This window comes from Lissotriton vulgaris, chromosome 4_1 (genome assembly GCF_964263255.1).
Source record: "Lissotriton vulgaris chromosome 4_1, aLisVul1.2, whole genome shotgun sequence".
Lineage (NCBI taxonomy): Eukaryota > Metazoa > Chordata > Amphibia > Caudata > Salamandridae > Lissotriton > Lissotriton vulgaris.
Genome location: NC_141691.1, coordinates 1,744,522,109 through 1,744,545,901, shown reverse-complemented (window position 1 = coordinate 1,744,545,901; position 23,793 = coordinate 1,744,522,109). Strand labels below are relative to the sequence as shown.

General features: G+C 45.7%; 1 protein-coding gene across 1 annotated transcript in view; it reads left to right on the top strand.

Annotated features, from left to right (window-relative positions):
- Positions 1 to 15,564: 15,564 nt before the first annotated feature.
- Positions 15,565 to 23,793, top strand: part of STK3 (serine/threonine kinase 3) — a 1,148,864-nt gene continuing 1,140,635 nt past the window's right edge. The window contains exon 1 of the mRNA XM_086966048.1: positions 15,565 to 15,736. Coding sequence (XP_086822174.1) covers positions 15,714 to 15,736 — 23 coding nt within the window. The 5' untranslated portion in view covers positions 15,565 to 15,713. The remainder of the gene's footprint in view (positions 15,737 to 23,793) is intronic.

Below are 23,793 nucleotides of genomic sequence, written 5' to 3'. Positions count from 1 at the left end.
TACTCACCCGGGAGGGTCTCAAGGCGCTGGGGGAGAGGGGTATGTTACTGCTCGAACAGCCAGGTCTTGAGCTGCTTCCTGAAGGAGAGATGGTCTTGGGTTCGCCGAAGGTGGGTGGGGAGGCAGTTCCAAGTCTTGGCTGCCAGGTAGGAGAAGGATCTTCCTCCGGCGGTGGCTCTACGGATGCGTGGTACGGTGGCGAGTGCGTGGCTGGTCGATCGTAGCTGGCGGGTGGGCGTGTAGAAGGTCATGCAGTCGTTGAGGTACTTGGGGCCCAGGTCGCGGAGAGCCTTGTGTGCGTGGGTGAGGAGTCTGCACGTGATTCTCTTGCTGACGGGGAGCCAGTGCAGGTCTCTCAGGTGTCCGGTGATGTGGCTGTGTCGAGGGATGTCCAGGATGAGTCGTGCGGAGGCGTTCTGGATGCGTTGGAGTCTTTTTTGAAGTTTGGCTGTGGTTCCGGCGTAGAGGGTGTTCCCGTAGTCCAGTCGGCTGGTGACGAGTGCATGGGTGACGGTCTTCCTGGTTTCAGTGGGGATCCATCTGAAGATCTTGCGGAGCATGCGCAGGTCTGAATGAGTTCTTACTTGCAGTGTTTAATTGCTTTTAATCCAGGACAGGGAGTTATTCTGTAACAGTTCGTGTAAATACTGTGCCTGGAGACGCTGTGTGTAATTGCCAATATATGCATCTGAACTTCCTCAAACAAAATGGCGGCTCGTGAGGGTCATTCAGGGTGACCACATATATGCGTACCTATACCCAGAGTTCAACGTTCCTCGGTCCTGATGACAAAACACATATAGGAATTCTAAGACACTCTCGACAGATCAATAGCTGGGCTGTGACTCCACTGACTGGTCATGGTGAGTTTGAATGTACAAAAGGTATGCGAGGCGGCAGGGAGACTTCACTGAATGATTGTGGGGCTTTTGAATACACACAGGCAGGGCAGGACAGGCTGCAGTGGGCATCGGGCATTTGCCAAGGACGCTGGAAGGGTGGGGCCGTTTTGCAGTGATGCTGCAATATTGGCCCCCTGTAACAAAAGCAACAGTGCTTCACACTTGCCTATGCCCCCGTTGCACCTGTGGGTGGGGGCCAGTCCAACAAAAAATTGCCAGGGATGCTTTTAGTTCTCAGTCCAGCCCCGCACACAGAGTAAGAATAGACAGAGGTAACAGTGCATAGAAGGTAATCACGAAGTAAACACAAATATACAACCTTATTGTGTCCGACTTACAGTCCAGCCTTGTAACTGTTATGTCCATGAATTCTTGCTGTTTCGTATAGATTATTTCTGAGCAACAACGAACGTAAATAGATCTGAGTAGAATGCACAAATCTATGTAAATCTCTGAAATCCATAAAAATCTAGTGGGTTCACGGGTTGACAACCATCTTGACGCCAAATCTGTGTAGTATCTTCATAAATAATCCAAAACAATGACTAGACAAGGATTAAGTCTTCTGTATTATCAACCCCTTCGCATCCTGAGAGCCACCTCAGCTCCCAATACAAGAATGCCCTTAACATTCCATCTACCCATCTTATATCTGGAATCTAGAATACATAGCTATGACGTAACACATTCTACATGGAACCATATCTTCTTTATTTACATTTTAATAAATACCCACAATACTACAGTAAATTAAGCACTTTACAGCCTATATAATCAGTAACATTGGTGAAAACTAGAAACACTGCCTTTTTGATGGACATGTGAGGTGAAATAAAATGGCTGATCTGGCTAGGGTTGCCTCTAGGCTAGTTTTTAAATCACCCAAAGTCAGATTCTTTTTCTCCATTTAGTATGTATTTCAAACAGTAAAAGTAAGGCAAGAATACTTTAAAATGTGTTCTGCAGCTGCCTTGTTGATCCGTGACTGTTAGTTAAGCTAAACAATAGCAGAAAAGCCATGATATAAAAGAATATGGATGTTTTTAAAGGGTCCTCTGTAATGGGGTGCCGCTCGTAGTAGGAACTTTGCTGGCTGTTGCAATGGGACTCCGAGGACCAAGAGCCCCGTAACTCTGTTCACCTGTGCCTGCCTGCCCGCCCGCCCACAAGCGCTACTTCATTTCTCGCAGCCGCCGCTTCGCGGGAGCCGCTCGTAGTACGAACTTTGCTGGCAGCTGCAACGGGACTCCGAGGACCAGGAGCCCCGTAACTTTGTTCACCTGTGCCTGCCTGCCTGCTCGCCCACAAGCGCTACTTCAATTCTCGCGGCCCCTGCTGCGCGGGCACGCGCCGGGCGTAGCCCGGGCCAAGGGCAGGCCCGTTTGTGCCTGTTGGTGACCGGTGGAGGCCGGGCTGGGCCCCCCTCTAACATCTGCAAGATAAGGTCAGTTATTAGTAACTTTATTTTAAATTGGGAATTAACATCTTTCACCTGACCTCTAATATTACCACTAGCCTGGTTGCAATGCCTGGCCGAGAGGGGAAAAGTAGGAAAGTGGCCCCAGGAGGACCAGTAGTGGGGACTCTGCATCAATTTATTACAAGGGCCACTTCGGTTTTGGCACACGAAATCGCTCTGACTGAGCGCCGAGTCTCCTTGGAGCTGGAATTCGCCAAACGCTCATCGATGGGCAATTTAATTAGGGCACAAACTCCAGAGAGAGCAAATGGTAAGACCACGACCCGTGGAGCTTTGCAATCGGGTGGTAATTCTTCCCCGGAGGAGGTGGTGCGCGCTTCCATGGGGCGGGAGCACGATCAGTCAAGTAGAACTGTGCAAAAAACCATTCAAGCTTCCACCACTGATGACCAGGCATCTACTAGAGCACAAATGGGGGGTTCTCCGGAAGCCCTACTGGATAAATCTGTACAGAAGACGGGGGCAATTCCAAAGAGGGAGCAAGGAGGGGGCACACGGAGGGGTAAAAACCCCAAAATTCCCAAGCTGAATGATCAGGGAGGTCTTGCCGGTGTTAACCATCTAAGCCTAGGCTCGCCTGCCGAGGACATACCATTTGTTGCTCCCCTTGCCGGCCCTCTGTTGCCCTTAGATGATGGACTTTAGTCAAAGATTGGTGGTCTCATTGCTTCCTCAATTCAACCCCTTCTCGTCAGACTTTCAGCAATAGAGGAAAGGCTGGTGAAATTCGAACTACTGGTAATGACAAATTTAGACGGTATCCAGAAGACCCACCCAGAAAACAAAGGAAAAAATTTGGATAAGAACGCTCCTATTGAAGGTTGTAGGGCTGCGTGCAGCACCACCATGCATCCGGACACTCATGTTGTGGACCCAATGGAAGGCACATCGCGTGGGATTGCTGCACCAAGTGAAAACACTGACAATGGCAGAGTACCCACAGGAAATTGTGTCTATGAGTGGTGGGATCCAACAACTCCAATCATCAGAGCTGGGCTCTGTAACAAGGACTCAGGGGGGTCCCAGGGGCTCTGACAATTATGTGAATACTCTACCCCATATTGATTTGCCACCGGAGTCAGTACCATATGTGGTTGTTTTGGTGGGGGTTCCGGGTCTAGCTGAGGGTAGGCTCGAACCGTACACCATGTCCGGTTACTGTGGTTGTGATATCCAAATTTCTTTTTGCAATGTGGACTAAGAGAAGGTATCTTCTTGATAGTGGTCTTGAGAATCTGTAACATTTGTAGTGCATCTACTTTTGTCCAGGGCCATGTGAGACGGAAGGACAACTCGCCTGGCACTTGTTGACTATAAGGTGTAATAATTTAAATCGCTGCAAGAGGCTGTCGGGCTCAGTCTTGTTCTTATACGTTTTTTATTTGGGTTTTAATATTCACATGTTAAATTATATTTTTAAGATTTTTTTAGATTTCCCATACTGCTGTATATTATTTTTTTTGAAAATGTTTTTATTGCAGGATTCAATCATGCACATAGTCAAATACAGACATTATGTTAATCTTATAACAGGGTCATGTTGCCTGCATGAACACAGAATATTGTACATATACACCATTTTTCATTTTGTAACATTCCCTGGCTAACTGGATCCCCCGCTCCCACTAACGTTCCCGGCACTTTAAACTTTCAGTTAGGCACTACACACGCCGCGTGCGTTTCCATGTGCACACAGCAACTAGGTCCTATAGCATTCAGTCTTGACATTTTACTCCCCGTCATTGAATCACAGTATTGCATACCATCAAAACTTGGCAGTCCGTCTGCACCTTTCCGTGCGGTCAGCTCCGTACAGTTACCGGGGCCAGTACTGTGGGAGAGGCTGGGTGGGTGGGGGGGAGAGAGAGGGGGGGAGAGAAAAAAAAAGGCCGGGCGAGGAAGCAAGGAAGGCGGGCGTGGGGGAAGGGGGGGGGAAGAAAAAGGGGGGGAGGGGGGAGAGAAGGGGAAGGAGGAGGGGGGAGGAACACAGCTATGTACAACCATAATCACATATACTGTTAGATTCCCATTGCGTGTATATACGACTTGTAGTAACCTGGGACGTCAAGCACAGCAGTTAACGTTCCCCCGATCACAATATTTCCCCATCACTCCCTGCATCAGAAGGAGTCATTCCGACAGCATTACCTGTTTTAAAATCCAACAACTGTGCCTGGCATTCCATAGAGATGGGGTTTTTTCGCAGGCCCCTAAGCTCCTCACGCTGCAATTCCATGCCCTCAGCCCTTCCCCACCTCAGTACCTCCCCCAAGCCAAAGGTCGGGGTCCGGCGGTCTGGCTGATTTCTATCGCATCGTTATTGTTCTCTTAGCTAGAAGTAAGGCTAGATCCGCAAATCGGCATGCTACGCTCCTCCCCCTCTCAGGTGACCCCAATACTAATAGACAGTACTCCATATTTGCATAAGGCTTCGCTGGTGCCACCCTGGCTAGGCCCTCCTGGATTGTGGTCCAGTAGTACCCCAGCTTTGGGCAGTTCAACAGCATGTGTATCAGCCCTGCATCAGCAGCCCAACATCTAGGGCACGTATCCACCCCTTCAGGGAACATGGCGTGAATCCGGTGCGGAGTGAGGTATGCCCTATGAATGGTCATGAGTTGAATAAATTTAAATTTGGGGTTCCTTGATACTTTTTTAGGAAATTCCAATATCCTATCCCATTCCCTATCTCTAAACTCTCTACCTACATCCCCCTCCCATTTGGTCCTGAGAGGTAAAAGTGTGATGGCCTTGCCCGTTCTAATACCATGTGTTATCCATTTTGTTAAATGGCCGCCATCTCCCATCAAATACTGTATAGGGATGAGTGAGTTCACAGGAGGTTCTACTCCCAGCGGCGCCCACGTTGAGGTGACATAATGTTTGACCTTGGCATACAGGAGAAACAACCTCTCAGGGGTTCCATGATATCTATGAAAGTCTGTGAATGTCATCATAGCGCCGTCGTGATATAGATCACCCACCTGCCGGACGCCTGCGTCAAGCCAGTCATTTAGCGCATGCTCCGTCAGTGTACCTGTTGTAAGAGGAAGCCCTAATAGCGGTATCGTAGGGGCATAGGAAGTCATCACACTTGTGTAGCGCACCGCCTTCTTCCAACCGCCTATGGCCAGTTTAAGCAGGAGCGGCGCTGCACTCGGTATTTTAGTTCGCGGTAGCAATAACTTATGGATGGCGCCATGTGCCCTGTCCTCATCGGTCATATTGATCTCATGGAGATTGCGACCTGCAAGCCAGTTGGCCAGCCATTGCAGCTGACAGGCGTATCCATACGCCCTCAAATCCGGAACGCCCATTCCCCCTCGGTTGGTTGGCAGTTGCATCTTAGCTAGGCTGATATGTCTCCTACCCGGGCCCCATACCAGTTCAGTCAGTATCGTATTTAGCGCCGTGAACGTATATGCGGGGATCATGAGCGGCAAGTTTGTAAAGAAATAAAGGAGACGGGGCAAAACCACCATTTTAGAAATGGCCACCCGTCCGGCAACCGATAGCGGCAGAGTATTCCAGAACTGCACTTGTTTCTTTAGGCCGGTGATCGCTTTCTCCAAATTTCCATCCAGCATGTCCCCCGTCTCCCTGTATATCTGTATTCCAAGGTATTTAAAGGTCGTATCTGCGATCTGTATACCGTACGGTGGGAACCGCAGCATTGTATCCTCACTTGCGTTACGGAAACAGAACCCATATGACTTAGCGTCATTAACCGTAAGGCCCGATAAGGCCCGGAAGTCTACAAAGATCTCCGGTATCGGATCCAGGCTGTCGTGCATATTTCCTACATATAATATTATGTTGTCGGCATATGCAGAGACAACATGCGTTGCAGTATCCCTCCGCACTCCCCTGTGATGGGCAACCGTCCGCAGTTTATACAACAGCGGCTCCAATGCCAATATGAACAGCAGCGGAGACAGCGGGCAACCTTGCCTAGTGCCTTTCTCTATATGTAAGTGCTCAGATACACATTTATTAGTGCGTACTCGGGCGGTCGGCCGAGTATAAAGCAGTGTTACCCATGCTATAGACTCGGGCGGGATGCCAAATCCACTGAGTGCAGAAAACATGTAGTCCCATCTGAGGGAATCGAACGCCTGTTTCAGGTCCAAAGAGATGCAGCCCTCTATGCCAGTGGTTGCAGATTCGTGGAGCATCACCTGGCTGAGCCTCCTCAGATTCATGGCCGTGCTGCGTCCTGGCACAAAACCACATTGATCCGAGTGGATCAATTGAGGGATAAAAGAGGTCAATCGTGCCGCCAAGATCTTACTGAGGATCTTATAGTCTGTGTTTAATAGTGATAGAGGTCTGTAATTAGCGAGGTGCAGCCCGTCCCTGCCCGGTTTCAAAAGAGAAACTATCAGTGCCTGCAACGATGTAGCTGGAAGCCCATGTGCGGTCAGCAATTCTACATATAGTGTGTGTAAGTGAGGTGCTAGGACATCCACGAATGTCCCATAGAACTCGGCTGGTAGGCCGTCAGACCCAGGTGTTTTCCCCCTAGCTAGTGTCCGTATTGCCTGCCTTACTTCCACCACCGTAATGGGGCGAGCTAACTCCAAACTCTGTTCCGCCGTGAGTCTCGGCATATTAAGGTCTTACATGAATGCCTCATAATTCTCCGTTGACATTGGCGGATGCCGTGCGTACAGCGTCTCATAATAACACTGAAATGCAGTATTTATTTCTAGTTGTGACTGAACTGGTGTGCCTGGTCGGTTATGTACCTCCAAAATGGGGATATGTATAGGTGCGTCACGTATCAGCTTCGCTAGCAAGGGGCCCGACCTATGTGCATGAGCATGTTGTCTGCATGTATATTCCCTAAAGTCAGTACTCTCAACTCCTCCAGTAGTTCAGCATGTCGTATGCGTGCCTCCTGTAGTTGCGTGGATTTAACATTCGCACCTGCCTCTTCACATTCAAGCATCGCCAGCCTCCCCTCCACCTCCCTCAGTTGCTCCATAACCATGTGCCTCATGCCTATCTTCGTACTCATTGCAACCCCCCGGATGGACACCTTAAATGCATCCCAACTGCTGTATATTATTGGTCTAATGTCATCAAAAGTAAATAACCGCATATCCCTAGTGTTTTTTATATCTCTGCATTTCTCATTGGACTGATTTGCTGATTTTATATTGGGTTGTTAAAATTATATTTTCTTGTATGTACTTTTATGGCTATATTAGCCGAAATAAAGTTATGATGAATGATTGTGCCGGCCTTTTCAGCATTTTAAAACATAAACCAATTGGCTTTTTGTTTTGCAGTTTTATAAAGGGTGAACTGGGCTAAATGGCATAGAGCAATTTACATGAGTACCATTTACACTATACAAAGTCAAATTAATTTTAACCAGAGGCCTTGGGAGATTAAAGGATTTGCCCAGACTCAATGGATTTTCAGCTTAGGCTGGGACCCAAACTTTGTTCCCCAGTTTCATTGTCATCACATTTGCCGCTAACACCAATTCTCCTCTATTTTTTTCCTCTGGGCAAGATGTTGTCAAAACGAGGCCTTTGCAAATACACACATCCCCTACACCAACGGCTGAAAACATGGGGGCAAAGGTGACAACATCTGGCCACCAGCGAGGCAGAGGCTGCTTCTCTTACTCAGCCCTTCCCTAGCCCACAATAGCCTCAGAGCGATGGCCTGGCAGGGGAGGGGTCAAGAAAAGCACACAGTGGTTGCTGCTCAGGAGGGTGGGGCTGAGGTGAAAGTGTCCCAAAATCACGGACTCTCCAAGCGAGGCTCCTACACACTTCGCCCTACCTCACCCACCATGGCGTGAATGTGATGGCACAGCAAGGGAGGTGTCAAGGAAATGACCCTGCTTCTAAATCAGGTGGCCACGGTGGCCCGGGTGAAGTGAAGGTGAATCAACAGCCAGAGCAATGCCCGCCCCGCAGTAAAACCTATTCTCAGACTCACTTCCTCTCCCTCCCACCATTGCCTCAGTGCAATGGCCTGGCAGGACAGGAATGAAGATGAAGCCCTACAAAAACAAGCCCACAGGTCATCCTTAGGCACCAGACCAATGTCTGATTACCCACCTTCCCACTCAGACGCTACCATGGGGTAAGCTCACACAAGCGTGAACCCCCGCAGTGCGCTCACATCACAACTACTAGGGCAGGCCTGTTCAGGGTTGAATGCCACACCCCCTTGCACCCTTTGGAGATGCAATTCACAACGTGGAGGTGGGAACAGCAGACAGGGATAGACCATCATCCAATGGCTCACACGTGCAGCGAACAGTGAAAAATGATAGGTTCATAGAAACTGCTTAAAACGTACTTAAATAAAAATGTGATGTAATTAACCAGAGTCTACTAGACAGGAAAAAAGCATCTCCCAAGTATGTGGGTGTAGGCCAAAGCCAACGGGTGTAATCAACAAGTGGCTCACAAAAATAGTGCAAGAACCACAAAGTAACAATGCTTACTAAGCCGAAGAGACATCCTTTTGTTTCAAAGCTATTATGAAGTACAGCCATTAGTATGACTGTGGCCCGCAAGTTCCTTCTCACTCTCCCCCCATCGTCTTATCAAGGCTTTGTCAGAACATGCATTAGACGTGAAGGCGGGTAGACACATTGGCTTTGCCAGTGCTTGGTATTCTGTAGCAGCGTAATTTAAGCTCCACCCTTACACATCACAAATACGCAGAGTATATGTGCGTTTAGCACTACATATTCTGTGTCCTAACGTTATTAATGTAAAGTGTTGCACTTGAACTCACTAGAGATTCATGCATACACAGTGTGCTTTAACCTTATTAAATGAAATGTAGTTTTTAGAGATTTGATAACCATTCTCTCAGTAATAAAATGTTACTTACTTTAGAAATGTGAATGATTTATGAAAACATGTCCACTAATGTTTTCACATTTGAATTTAGAATATAGTTTGCAATTAGATTCATGTAATTCAAGTTGTCTTACCTTTAAACTACAACACGAATTTGATTTTGAATGTAATGTCCTGACATTTTCATTTATTTGTAGTTATGTGTGCATAAATGACACTCATATTAAATGTGCACCGTTGATTTAATATGCTTAAACTGACTCAAGGAGGCCGGCATTTCTTTCTACATAAAATACAGCTTTTGTATTTCTGCTTGCATGTCGTTTTCATTGCAGGTGCATTCACAAGGTTTGGGAATAGATGTAACACTGTATTAGCAATAGAGAGCCTGAGAAGAAGACCTTGACAAAGAACATGGAGAGCCAGAGAGTTAACGGACAGTCTCTATGATGTTGCGAGGGGTTGCAGGTATCTAAGGACGATATTGTTCCCAGGTTTGGTCTTGGAGAATTCACAAATGTTTGCAGTTCATAACATGAGAATAGAAAGGGAAATGGAGTCCCATATGATGTAAACAGAGGGGTGTTCCTCAGAAGTGTTGTGTGGAAATGACTAGTGTGCTCATTTGTTGGCAACTATCCCTTTGGATTTGTTAGATACTGACTTCTATGTTTTTCCCTTGAATTGTTTGCCGAGTGTGGCTTAGGCTAACACTTATTTCCCTGAATCTAGAAGACTCTTGCCCAAGCTTCTGAAATGCTGACACCTTCCCATATTTTTCTCTTTTTCTGCTTTTTGGGATTTTTTTTAGACTTAATCACCTCATTAGATTGGACTCTAAGTTAGATTATTTTAGACGTTACTCATATCCAGGAGAGATGATCAGAGACTCTTATCTGAGCATCAAATTGTATTATTAATCTTCGGTATTGCTGTAACTTATAGTCTTGTTTGCTTTATGCAGATGTGCCTGAGCTTCTTTGGGGGGCTGTGTTATCGTGTTGTTATCTTTACAGCATGGCTTTGAGATGTATACACCTGAACGCTAACTCCATTCACCGCTCAGTCGACATATAAAAGACGATCGGTTACCCACTCAAATTGGCTGCACTCTCGAGAAGCGCAGGTCGGCCCTCTTCCCTTTCCCCCCCAACTTACCTCATCTCCTATTCCTCCCCCCCCAAGTATGTCCCCTCCCGCATTACTTCAGCCTTACCACTAGCTAACACACTCCTCGTCCCATCTGCACTATCACGATACTCCAATCTATTCTCCTCCCCCATACTTCTTCCCATCACCCCCTTCTTTAGTCCACCTCTCCTCCAACACTCTTCCCCAATTAACTGTCTCTATGCTCCCCTTAGCCCTCCTTCCGTCCCTCCTTTCCACCCCTTCATTCCCTCGTCACTCACCCCGTGTTTGCCACATTCCCACTGCATCTCTCTCCTCCCTCCTACTCCTCCAGTACTGCCGCACTACCCCCTTTCCCCTCATAGGAACACCTTCCTTCTCCCTCCCTCGGGCCCAGCAGAACCACTTCCCCTCCTCAACTCCCCTTTCTCTCAACCCCCCTCATTCTGCCAGATGACCGTTCCCTCACTGCTACCTCTCCTAACTGACAGGACCTCCGCAACCAATGCACCTCTTTTCCGCCCAAACCTCCTACACTCCCATGACGCCACACAGGCCTCCCCCCTCCTACTTCCCGACCGACGTGTTCCGCACATTTCTCCCTCTAAATTTGTCCCTAATTCCTCTCTCTCTTGCAACACCAACAATGACAACTCTCCCTTAACCCCCAATTCATTTACTCCCGCTCCCAACCTCCACATTTCCCCACCTGTGAACCCCACCCCCCAACACACCCCCTGTCCCCCCACCTCTCCCTGCCGTCCACCACCAATTCCACCCCCCCTTATTTCAATCGAGCCACCCAACCTTCCGTGCTCTGCCTCTTTCTCACTGGAAAATACGCTAGGCTCTCTGATCACCTCCATCTCTCAGCTTACAGCTGCCATTTCACTTTTATGCTCTAAGATCCCCACCCCTCCATGCACCTCTACCCCCTCCCAACTTCCCCAGAGATGCACCTCGCCCCCTCACCCCAATACAGCCAAGCTCAACCCTTCGTCTGCAAGCGTTGTTAACTCACACAAGCCCTTGAACGCCACCCTTCTTCAACAGGCATACCCTAGCAACCCCACTGTCTACACTATTCCGACAATCACCTCTCTCAGAATAAAGCGTCCACCTAAACCCTCCCGAGCACCTCCGCAAATGTACAATATCCCGATCACCCTTCAGAGCCCAAGTGCCCCCGTCACCAAAACAGTCTTGACAGAGCTGCGCTGTATGCTTCACAACTGCAGATCTGCAGTAAAACACAAACTTGAAATCTCCGACACCATCACCCTTCACAAACTTGACATGCTCTTCCTCACAGAGACCTGGTTCAAAGATACCTCTCACTCTATGTTTGATCTCCTATTACCCACAGGTTATTCCATATTTAGGAATGACAGAACTGAAAACACGGGGGGAGGTGTTGCAGTCATCTTCAGAAACGCCCTCCAACTTAAGGCGTCTCCTAGCAGCTCCTCCCACACCTTTGAATGCCTTTCTCTTGAGCTTCAATTGCAACACCGTTCACCGCTCAGATTCCATATCATTTACCGCCCGCCTCGTAGTAGTTGCTCTTCGTTTATAGAAGATCTCAAAGACTTCATCAGCGACCAATACTCTCAAAGTGACAATCAGACCATCGTGGGTGACTTCAATCTCCACTGGGGCGCACCGCAAGACTCCTCTGCGAACTCACTGGCCACCTTCCTCTCGGCAAATGATCTTATCCAACACTGCACTGAACCAACCCACTCTAAGGGCGCAATCCTGGACCTTGTTATTTCTAAAGCAGGCATGCTTTCTACTACTACCCCTATTCATGTAGATTGGTCTGACCACCACCTCATCCCATTCTCTCTTCAACTTTCACACTCTATAACTCTTGGCCAACCCAAGAGGGCCATCTCCTGGTTCCGTGATGCCAAAAACATTGATGTCGGTCCCCTCTGTGAATCAGCTTTGCTTTCACTTCCAAGGCTAGACCCGAACATAGCTGTTGACGATCTCACCTCCCAATGCCTCACAGTTCTTGCAGCTGAAATTAATAACGTCGCTCCACTCAAAAGCAAAAGGATAAGGCCCACTCCCTCAGCACCTTGGTTCAACAAATCCCTTTATGAGGAAAGGAAGCAGCTAAGATTCCTGGAGAAGCAATGGAGGCAATTGCCTTCCACTGACAATTTAGCCTTGCTTCGCACAGCAAGATCCAAATACCACAAGCACATCTTCCTTGAGAAAGCGACGCACTTCAAAACCCTCCTTGATTCCGCCAAAAATAGACCCAAAAAACTATTCGATCTCATCAAGACTCCGAGCTGCTCTCCCCCAACCTCCAAGGTGGAGGATTCTACAAAGAGAGCAGCGGATTTCGCTACCTTCTTCGATGGAAAGGTGAAATCACTTGTGGATCAGGTTGCTCATCCTACACCTCCAGAGGAGCGCAAATCCTTAGCCATTTGGCAGAGCTTTGACCCCATATCTGAAGATGCCCTTCTCAAGTGCATACGCGAAACAAAGCCCTCTCACCATTCTCTTGACCCTATCCCCAGTGTCATTGCCTTTGACTTCTATACCCATTCCCTCTCCTATTGGACCACTCTGATCAACCTCTCCCTCTGGCAAGGCTCCCTTCCTGTCTCCTTCAAAACTGGGCAGGTTATCCCTCTGCTGAAAAAGCCCACTGCTGATGCGAATGACCTCAACAACTTCCGCCCCATCACTAACCTTCCCTTTCTTGCAAAGATCACGGAAAGATGTGTAGCCAAACAACTCTCTCGTCATATCAAGGACAATGATCTTCTTGACAATTGTCAGTCCGGCTTCATCCAAAACTGCAGCACTGAAACAGCCCTACTGCAAGTGGTTGATGATGCGCTGGGGATACTCGACTCAGGGGGGTCCTGTCTGCTAATTCTCCTTGACCTCTCCGCAGCCTTCGACACTGTTAATCACAACACCCTCCTCAATATTCTTCAACAGAGAATGGGCATGGAGGGCACTGTGCTTAAATGGTTTGCATCCTTCCTCTCTGACAGATCTCAAATGATCAAAATAGCGAACAGTCTTTCTTCTCCTGTGGCGGTGGGTCAAGGTGTTCCCCAAGGCTCTATACTTGCACCCACACTGTTCAATCTCTACTTAGAACCACTGGGAAACCTCCTAAGCAAATCCGGGATTCACTATCATCTCTATGCTGATGACACTCAACTCTACCTCAAGGTTGCCTCCACTCATGATCTCCCCATCCTAAGATCTACTCTTGACTCCATTCAAAACTGGATGTCATCTCATCAATTGATTCTGAATCCCTCCAAAACTGAATTCCTCCTCTTCTCCTCCTCACTCTCTCCTCCCCCGGTTCAATCATGGATGGATCAGATGAATCTACTAAACCCATCATTGTCGACAGCGCAAAATCTCTTGGTGTCATTCTAGACAAAAAACTCAATCTAACTCCCCACATCAATTCTATTGCAAAATCTGCTCGCTACCAACTGCGCCTTCTTTGGGGAATCCGTCGCTTCTTCCCGGAGCAGGACCTTATAACCCTGGTGCAATCGCTGGTCCTCTCCAGACTAGACTACTGCAATTCTCTTCTTACTGGCCTCCCCAAATCTCACCTGTCTCCACTTAAGTCTGTCTTCCATTCAGCAGCTCGTTTCATCTATGGGGCCAAAAGAAGCGATCACATCACACCAATGTTATCCACCCTCCGCTGGCTTCCCTTCGAGGCTAGGGCTATCTACAAGACCGCTTGTATCACCCACAAAGCCTTGCACTCCTCCTCTCCCCGCTACCTGGCGAATAAACTGAAACTCTCTGAAGGCTCTAGACCTTCACGCAATGCCGAGAATCTACTGCTTGAACCTCCCACTTTCAAGAAGGAAAGAACAATGGCCCAGTCCTTTTCAGGCAACGCAGTGAGAATCTGGAACTCGTTTCCGCCTGAGCTCCGGACCACCGCCTCCTCCCAGGCCTTCAAAAGGGACCTCAAAGTTCTCCTCCTCCAGAGACACCTCCAAAAGTAATTCACGTCCTCTTGCTATTTGGAGGAAGACTCCCCACTACTGATATTTTCTACTCTCCATGACCATGGGAGTGCCTTCCCAGTGTTTTCCTGTGGTGGGAGTGTCTGACTTTTTGCAGTATTCTCCATGTACTTGTGTTCGGTGCCCTTTTGTAACATGCACACTACACTTTGCCCATGTAACACACGGTTGCTACCTCTCACATGTTTTTACCTTTGATACTTGCACAAGGGCCACCTTGCCTACGTAACGCCTGTTCTTGTGCCAGCACTTATTGCAGTATTATACCTCAAATTATACTCTGTTTTCTCTTATAACTGCACACTTGTCACTTTTCCTCTTGTGCACTTTTGAGTACCTCATGTATTTTTGGTTGTTCACAATTTTTACTACCTCAAGTATTTTGTTTGCTCATAATTGTCACTATTACCTTTACTACCTCATGTATTTTTGGTTGCTCACAATTTTTACTACCTCAAGTATTTTGTTTGCTCACAATTGTTATTATTACCTTTATTACCTCATGTATTTTTGGTTGCTCACAATTTTTACTACCTCGTGTTTTTTTGTTTGCTCACAATTGTCACTATTACCTTATGTAAGTAACGTATGTTTTAGTAATCTGCTCTTTTGTAATGTTTCTCATTATGTTTCATTTCTGTTCCATATAAAAATGCATAAATAAAATAAATAAATAAATAAATAAATGTTAAGAGGTTGGCTCAGCGATTGATCACTCTTTCCCCCAAACGTTGCCCCTGTCCCACCGAACGAGGAAGAGGGGGGTGGCTGTTTAACCTCAAGCACAAGCCCCTTTAAATACTTAATGTGCGAACTAGAGAGACTTGGCAGCACGTAGAACGCCCTGTCGACCAAGCAGGGATGTTATTTTCATTATTGTAGGTCACTGTCTCAGTTCCCTTGACCCGGGCCGAAAAGATAACAATAGGAGTAAAGATGCAGAACTGATACCCTCCTTGCACGGCGCACCAAGGTTCCAGCAGAAAAACAGAAAAGGGACATCCCCGCTTCACTCCCACAATGCTCTGCTCGTTATTTCGCTTCCTGCTTTTCTCCCAGCCACAGAGAAACAGGCCAGCCCCTTTACATCTGAAGCGGCGAGTGTTGTCCTGCTTGGTTTAACCACCAATCGCCGAGGGAGTGTGACAGGAAAGCACCAATCACATACCCGAGAAGGGAGGAGGGCGGGTAGAACAGGGCAGTGAGTTTGGTGGTGCGGCAGAGGTGTCAGGCAGGGTTGAAACTAAAGCAGCATGAAAGTTGTGTAGAGTTACACCTGATCTGCAGCCACAGAGAAGTGACAGGGGCTGCGAACACCAGCAGCATGGATCACCCGGCGCCCAAGAGGTAAGGGTCGAGACTTGTGGACTCTGGTTGCCTCACTTTGACCAGTGCATAAGACTGAAGATGATGGAGACTATGGTGTGTGTCCAGACCCTGGGTATCACTGGGCCTGGCAGCCCAGGGCAGGACCCCTAGGACGCCTTCTCTGCACGATGACATGCACCCTCTGTTTACTCCCTCTTTGTATGGTCATTTAGAGAGGAGCCCTTACTTCTGCCCTTAAGGTCTCTGAGGTTGCGTCTGTGTGATTTAAATTCAGTCTCCAGTGCTTAGTACGTGCTCAGTAAAGAGCACATTAGTATTGTTTTTTGTAGTTGGTATTGTGTGCTGCGCGTATTGCTTAGCAGGTCTTCGAGCTAACAGCATCCTCATTTACCTACGTGATAGATACAGCCTATGCGAGGGATTCATGGTAATCATCTAACGTGCAGTGCGTTTATTACGTAGTATATTTTTATGCTCTTCGATGGTATCCATCTCAGGAATATTTGATATGAGCGTTACAGCGATATAATAGGCAGTTAAAGATTTTATGTCCAGTTTCTTTGTAACATTTCGGTTTCGTTGGGGCTTGTAGATAGGAAATAAATATATGTATCTATTGCTTAACTTCTGAATGGGAGTGCCTGAATAAGTGTGTTATAGCTGGAAGCATGTTGAACTTTAAATCGATGCCATTGTATAGAGCAAAAGTGACCTGAAATTAACTTGTCCTAGTACATTATACTGATGCACCGCACCTAAAATGTTGCTAAAAGACATACATCGTCCATTGCATATGTGTGAAGCTTACGTTCATGGGGCCAGATCCATGCCAGTGCCTTGGGACAACCACAAAAAAATCTACTTATTTCAATTCAGCTTACTTGCATGAAAAGTTATCTTGTGTGGATATCCAGAAAATCTAGCGTGACTTTGGCTATAGTGTTGGCGTACGCAGGAATGCACTGTGATGTAAGAGCACACTAACACTGTGTTAGAAGGTGAGCTGTATTAAGGACACGTTTGTCTGTCTCCCTTTTTAGTAGCAGTGCCATCTGACCTGGTGGCATGTATGGGGGAGGAATGCCTGCAGCTATAAGTGACAGTCCATTGTGAGATTGAGTGGTCCATGAAGTGTCCTCACGACACAGCATTGCTCCTCTAGAACCACGTTGAATACCCTTGCCGTATTTGGTCATGGAATCACTGTTCTTCACGTGTAGTATATGCATAGCGAGGGCACACTGTTTATATGAGATTGTACTCCAATCTGCTTAGTCACCCTGTGCGAAGATAGTCGCATATTTCCAATATGCCAATGACTGTACAAAGTGTCCTACATGTGCTGAACTAGTAGCGTGGGTGGGGTAATGTGGCACAACAGCAATCCAAAAATGTACCAAAGTTTTGTAGCAAACCATCTAGAGTCCTCAAAATAAGAGCAAGAGATTTTAGCTTGGCGGGTGCTCCACAGAGCATGTAATGGTTGAACCGGCAGCACTCCTGATGGGCACCATTCCAGGAGCCTTTCAGCATATACCAATGATTCCCAGCCATAGGCACTGGAAGTAGAGGTGCTGGGCATGCTGCAGCACCCTCAGAATAACCATGCTGGAGTTCAGAGGGTAAATGAGCAATGACGATTCCTTAAAATTTTGATTTTATCTTGCCACATTCGTGGCAGTTCAAAGGCAGGGGTCAAATGTCTGGTACTGTCTAAAGAAAAATTAATGCTTATTCTTTTAACATGCAGAATGGTGTTTACTTTTCTTTCTCTGACTACAAAGTGAGAGGATTTTATAAAGTGAACTGTGTGACAATTTTGCGTGGGTACATAGAGGATGTCTATTTTTTCTAAACACACAACAAAATCTAAATACCAGTAGTTGAACTCTACATATATTTCAAACTTCATCAGCAGTTAGATAATCACAGGTGAAACAATTGTTTTTGTAATTCTGAAGTGTGATGGAAACAAATGTTTTAATATGATCAGAACAAGTCAAGACACTTTACTTGATGTGCATATAATAAATATTCACCAGCACTCCATACATTATCTATTGTGTGTGTCCTACATAGTTTTATCAGTAAAACTGCACGACAGTGCAAATTTAGTAGCAATTTCAATGGAAAAAGTGCTGTCTCTAAATTACAGTGCACTACCATGCCATGCATTAGTAATATATTGTCAACAGTGTGTTCCAAAATACACAACCAGCTACATACCACACCCTTCCCACTCTCCTCCTGAACTGGCATGACTAATTTGCTACCATTGTTCTGTGCATGATGCTTGAATGTTTGACAATCCCTATGTCTTCAATGATGTAAAATTGATGGCAGTACCCCCACTCGGAAAATTGCTCTAGCACCACTGCTCCAGTCTACCAGAAGACCCATACTCCCCCCTCCAGCAGCTGAAGGGTAAAGCTGCGGTAGGGGCGTATTGTTTGACAACAGTTTCTTAGCAACTTCTTTATCCTTTGTTTCCCTGTCATACATCCCTGAACCATGTTTTTTACCAGTATTATGTCGCTTTGTTTTTTATGTCTACTAAAAGAAGTTAAATTTAAATTCAAGTAAATATCCATTTCGCAGATAGTTAGTAAAGTCAGTGTCTTATCGCTTACAACATGTGCATGTATGGGAATGTCATGGTATGTGCAATCACTTACCTTTGTAACTATATTATCCCAAATTCCTGCTCAGGAGAAGTCATACATAGGCAACTAGAGGCTTGGTCGCGGTCATTGAGACTTTCAGCCACTTTTCACTAGTTGTTTATTAATCATCCACAGTTGTATTCCCTCTTGCTAGCTCGATACTACCTCATGTGTGTTAGGGGTAAGCTATTCCAGTCAGACTAAACCTAATTGGCAAATATTAACTGTCTGCATGTAAAATAGGAAAATAATCTTATATTTTAATGTTCAATATTGGCAACAAGATGGTCATATATATATATATATATATAATTTTATTTTTGTTTGGGTAAATGGGGTGCCGACATTATGTTCCTCTGTATTGCTACTTTAATTGTTTGTTTTTATTGAATACAGCCGATAGTTCTTTTGTAACAAATCGTTCAACTAACTTCATTACAAGTAAATACCTCCTGTAAATACAGGTACATCACATATGTATTTATATACATCGCAAGAGTAACAGGGAAGCGAGCAATGATGATCTTTTCGTATATACGGGCTTTAGCAATTCATGGGAGTTCCACTCTTTTGGTCTTGAGCCTGTGTTTACTGTTCCTTTCTTGCTTTGAGCCCCCCTGCTCAGATTTCCTTAGTGTGCACAGTACCTTTTGGTTGTCAGTTTATAACACAGGGCAACTCTGCAGTGTTTGAATGACATAGTTGGTTCATTCTCCCGGCGGGATGTGCACCACATGGCCCCAAGAGCTCAGCAACCAGGCACCTTGTGCTGGACCCATCAGCTGGTGTACAGTTGACGGCTACTGCTCAGATCTTCAGATGAACAGAGGCGGAGGCAGCACCAGTCTAGAGGTACGGAGTCATGGTGAACGCACCTCATGAATCTTGGGACTTGGTATTCTTACTTTGGTACCAAACAACTAGACCTCAAGAGTACTTAGATAGGGGTAGTGCCTTCTATTTAGATGCAGCTCCTCTCTGTTGTTTCAGATTGTCTTTTGGGTGGGCCATGGATGGCAGTCTGGCTTCACTTAGAGACTCGTAGCTTTTTGGCACTCCGCTGATGACAAGGAACTTGGGGCACACTAGAGTTCCTAATTATCTGTCAACCATGGAGGTACACAGCTTAGTCATGGTATGAGGTCACTTCGGGGGTTATTGTGCCTCTGCCTAGTGGACCTAGACAGGTCCTCTTCTTAGTGCACAGCAGATGTCTTTGTCTTGACCTGCCCCCATTCCTTTACAGTCACTCTCCTTTTAAGCAGGGGCTATTCAATGCAAGAACACGTCCAATGTCTCTCCTGTTCAGCCAGTGGTCAGCTCGTCCTCAAAGCAGAATCCAGAGAGCCATCCTGGAAGTTGTGATCAAAGTTCCCAGGTTTCGGCTCTTGAACCTGGAAAGGTGGGTTAGCAATGGATACCCCAAGTGTTGAGCATAGAGGATTTATCTTTGCCACTGTATAGAGACTCTGGATTCCTGGTAGCTAAATGTTTGCGCACTGAATAAAAGCCTCTGCACCAGCATTATACTAAATTGGTAGACAGGCGCTGTGTATTCCAGTAGATCTGTTCTTAGACCGGTTCAGGGCAGTTCTGTCTTTTTGGATAATCTACTCAGTATGGTTATGGTGAGGTCTTTTGTCAGTAGATGTGAACAGAGTTGAGGTCGAGCTGGAAATCTTCAGGCGGGAGAAACCCAAAACTAGGGCACAAAGGCAAGGGAGGCCGATCCACTTAACTACCAGTTAACCTGTGGGGATAGCCCTACCAGAGAGCAATGGGTCAGGAAAGAGCGGGGGAAATTCTCTAGGTTCAAATGGGCCTCTGTTTCATCTCCTTTTAACACTTCTTAGTTTGAACCACAGCTTTCCTGGAATGTCTTGGTGCCTGCTGTCTGAACCGTACCTGCAACACTCAATCTTATGTACCACTCGAATGTAGCGAATACAAATAGATCTCAGTATGGCTGTGTCATACATACATCATGTACACGTGATAAACTGTGTATATGTAGGCCATATCCATGTCCCAGATGGCTGGGCAAAGGACTTTATAGTCGGGGACTGGCAAAACACCTCACAGAAATGGCTTGCCATTTTAAATGGTATAGCTGCCATCCGCTGTATTCCTCTGTTGCCTGGTTTGCTGACGGTAGCCATACTCGGTAAAGAGGGTGACAACACAGCGACTGTCTGTGTTTTTAAATCGAGTTCACAAAAGTACCTCCAGGGCATATGCAATATTTCATTATGCGTGCTGAGGCAGGTGTGAAAAAGCTACAGCAGGCTATGGTGAATTTGAGTCAGGGGCACATGCTTCCCGGAGCAATGCAGGACCGCTTTCTCCGTCTCTGCAATAATAGTAGTGTACTGCTCTTTACAGACATTACTGCCTTAAGCCATTCTGAGATGTGTTTGTATCCCTTTGGAGAGTATTTGAATACTAATTTTTCCAGAACATTATTTGTGTACCCACACAAACAAAATCTTGGCATCTATTTCGAGCACTAGATGCTTATTTTTGAATTAATTGTGCTTTGTGATTTCCTTTACCAAGCTTGCTTTTCTAACTATATACCTCTTTGCTGCAGATTTTAACTCCTTTTTAGTAGAATACAATTACAGATATTTTAAAGCAATCATTTATGTCCAGTCAGTGAAAGCAGAAACACATATTTATTATCCGGTTGGAAATATGGATAATTATAAAACATGCATTTTTGCAGAAGGAAACCCAACTTCTAGATACCTAGGAAAAGCCCTTTGGCGATCACCAGATGGGCCAAGCTGATTTAAAGATCAGTACTTCGCTGATTCAGGGCCACCTGACTATAGGTGCTCCTGTGACCAGATTTTTAAAACCAAAAATCGGACAGGCCTTAGAAATAGGACTATAGTTTGGCAGCATCTATGGGCACATTTGTTGCCTGTGTCTCTCTATAACATAATATAACATAACGTGTATTTGTAAAGCGCACTTTCACCCTTGGGTATTTTGGCGCTGAATAACAGATGTTTATTGTTACCCAACTCAATGGTACTCATTCTATCGGCCTAGATGGATGAAAGGCTGAGTGGACCCGCCGGGATTTAAACCTGTGACTATGAGGTCGAACACAGGCCCCTGCAGTGGATGCATTAGTCCACTGAGCCACCGGACACTAAGCTCAAAAGAGGTGGAATATATATTTTTTTGAAACCTAAGAAACTGTGAATTGCCTGTGAAGGTTTTTGCGCTAATCCCGCAAGAAAACATAAGACTGTTATCCAGTCTATATTTGCAGGTTTATAGGGCTGATGCGTGAACCGAGGACTATGGAGCTCTGGTGAGTAGTTGTTGAATCTGCCTGTTGTATGTGGGCTCTCATTCAACCAATGTCATATCTGGACTGCATGTCGCAAAACAAAAACCTTTTGAAATGCTATGCATTCCACAAGCGTTTCACGAGTTCTATTCCACTGTCTTTCCATGGTGCGTGAGAGAATGTATTGACTGTGCATTTAGAAAAGGCTTGTGTCTTTTGGTAAACGTTGTCATAAGAGAGGATCAAATTGAAGTGTGGGTAAGGCCAAATTGAGTGCAGGGTTCATAGTCACCTATGCCTCTAAAAACTTTGACTCTCCGTGCAAATCCAGGACATTTGCTTGCCTTAATTTTAATGTTCACTTTCCTCTTTCTTAGCGCACCTAATTGTAAAAATATGTTTCTAAAGTTACTTTTAGGAGGTTAACTTCCCTGTTGCAGCCCCACTCGCCCGGTTACCTTATAAACAGTTGTTGATCCATTGCAGGCTCCTTTTCACACCTCATGTTCACAGTTCACAGTGACATCGAGCCATGCCATGTCAATGTGGAGCCATTTTAGAAGTTGATAATTTATCAGCCTCCTACAGTTACTTATTCTCTGAAGACATTTCTGTGTTCTATTCTAAAACCAGCTCTAAAAAAATGGTACCATCCCTTTCACCTGTATTTCGAGTGCTGCAGAGTTAAACATTATTTCTCTCTCACTTACCTACTTTGCCCCACCAGTGGTTTAGGTTTTATTTTATTAGTCACTAAGGAAGGCTTAAGTTACGTGAAATTATACACTCCTTCTTTACTCACCACCGCAAAATTACATATACCAATGTGTAAAATGAAGCCAAAAATTAAAGACCTGAACATACAATTTATAATCCGCGCTTAGTTACTTAAAAAACATGTTCTTGAATCACTATACCATTTAATCTTTATCATACAATACCGTTGTTTGCTGACCTCCTAAATTAGAATATATAATCTCAAAGTAATGATTAACATTCCTTCTTAGTTAATTATTCTGCATTAGGCTCACCGGGGAAGTTTCCCTTTCAGACCAACTCCTGACTTTAAGATAAACTCTCTGTTATACAGACAATGGGCATTCTAAAGATTTAGACAATGTAGTAGTACATGCCGTGCTGTTTTCAAAGGCTCTGCACATAATGTGTACACCCGCATATTGTGTAGTATATTAGCCCACGTACCCTCTGCCACTGATTTTAAGTTGTACACCCCCCTAAAGCAGTAGCCTTCATTAGTCTGGGCAACAGCCTAGGCAGGTCTGGATTTAAACGTGAATTTAAGTATGGTTGTCTAAATAAGGATCATTGTTTTTATAGTAGTGTATTTTTGGAGAGATACAGCTACATATTGCCTTAAAAACAGAATTTAGCAAGAGGATACTATAAATAACTTTCCATGTTCAAAGTCCATCGTAAGGGTCTTGATTTTCTCTCTTGTCACAAGTGATGTTTCATGGAAAATTTGATGTTGCAGGAGCCCAAGTTCCTAAGAAGTACACCCACCTATTCTGTTGAACACAGTTCTCCTAACCAACGGGAAACATCATTAACAACGAAGGCATTACCACGGGTAACGTTTACAACGAGGCACTTACCACGTAAACGTCTTTTCAACGCGTATGCCTACAATGATCGTCTTTTCCACGAAAAAAAACCCCCTGTAGGATTAAAAAGGGGGTTGGGGGGGTCTCCCCCCCCCCCCCCCCTAAAAAAAACGATCCCGCCGTGCCATAGAAATCAGCGTCGTAAGAGAGGAAGCGGAATAAACTTCTGCTTCCTCTTTACGACGTAACAACGACGTGGTAAAGATGATGAGGGGAAAACGAATTCCGTGGTAACGCATGCGTGGAAAAGGCATGCGTTGCAACGGAATTCGTGGTAACGACATATAACCGTAACCAACATCTACCAAGTACCATTATTTTAGGTTTGAACATACTTATTAATAAGCCAGTTTTTTTTTACAATAAATAGCATCTTAGATAGCAGTAAAAGTTATGCATCGACAAACATTTCATCATAGAGTATAACATCGTCAACATGCAGCAAATTGTTCACTGATAGCATTTATAACTTCTGTGCGACGG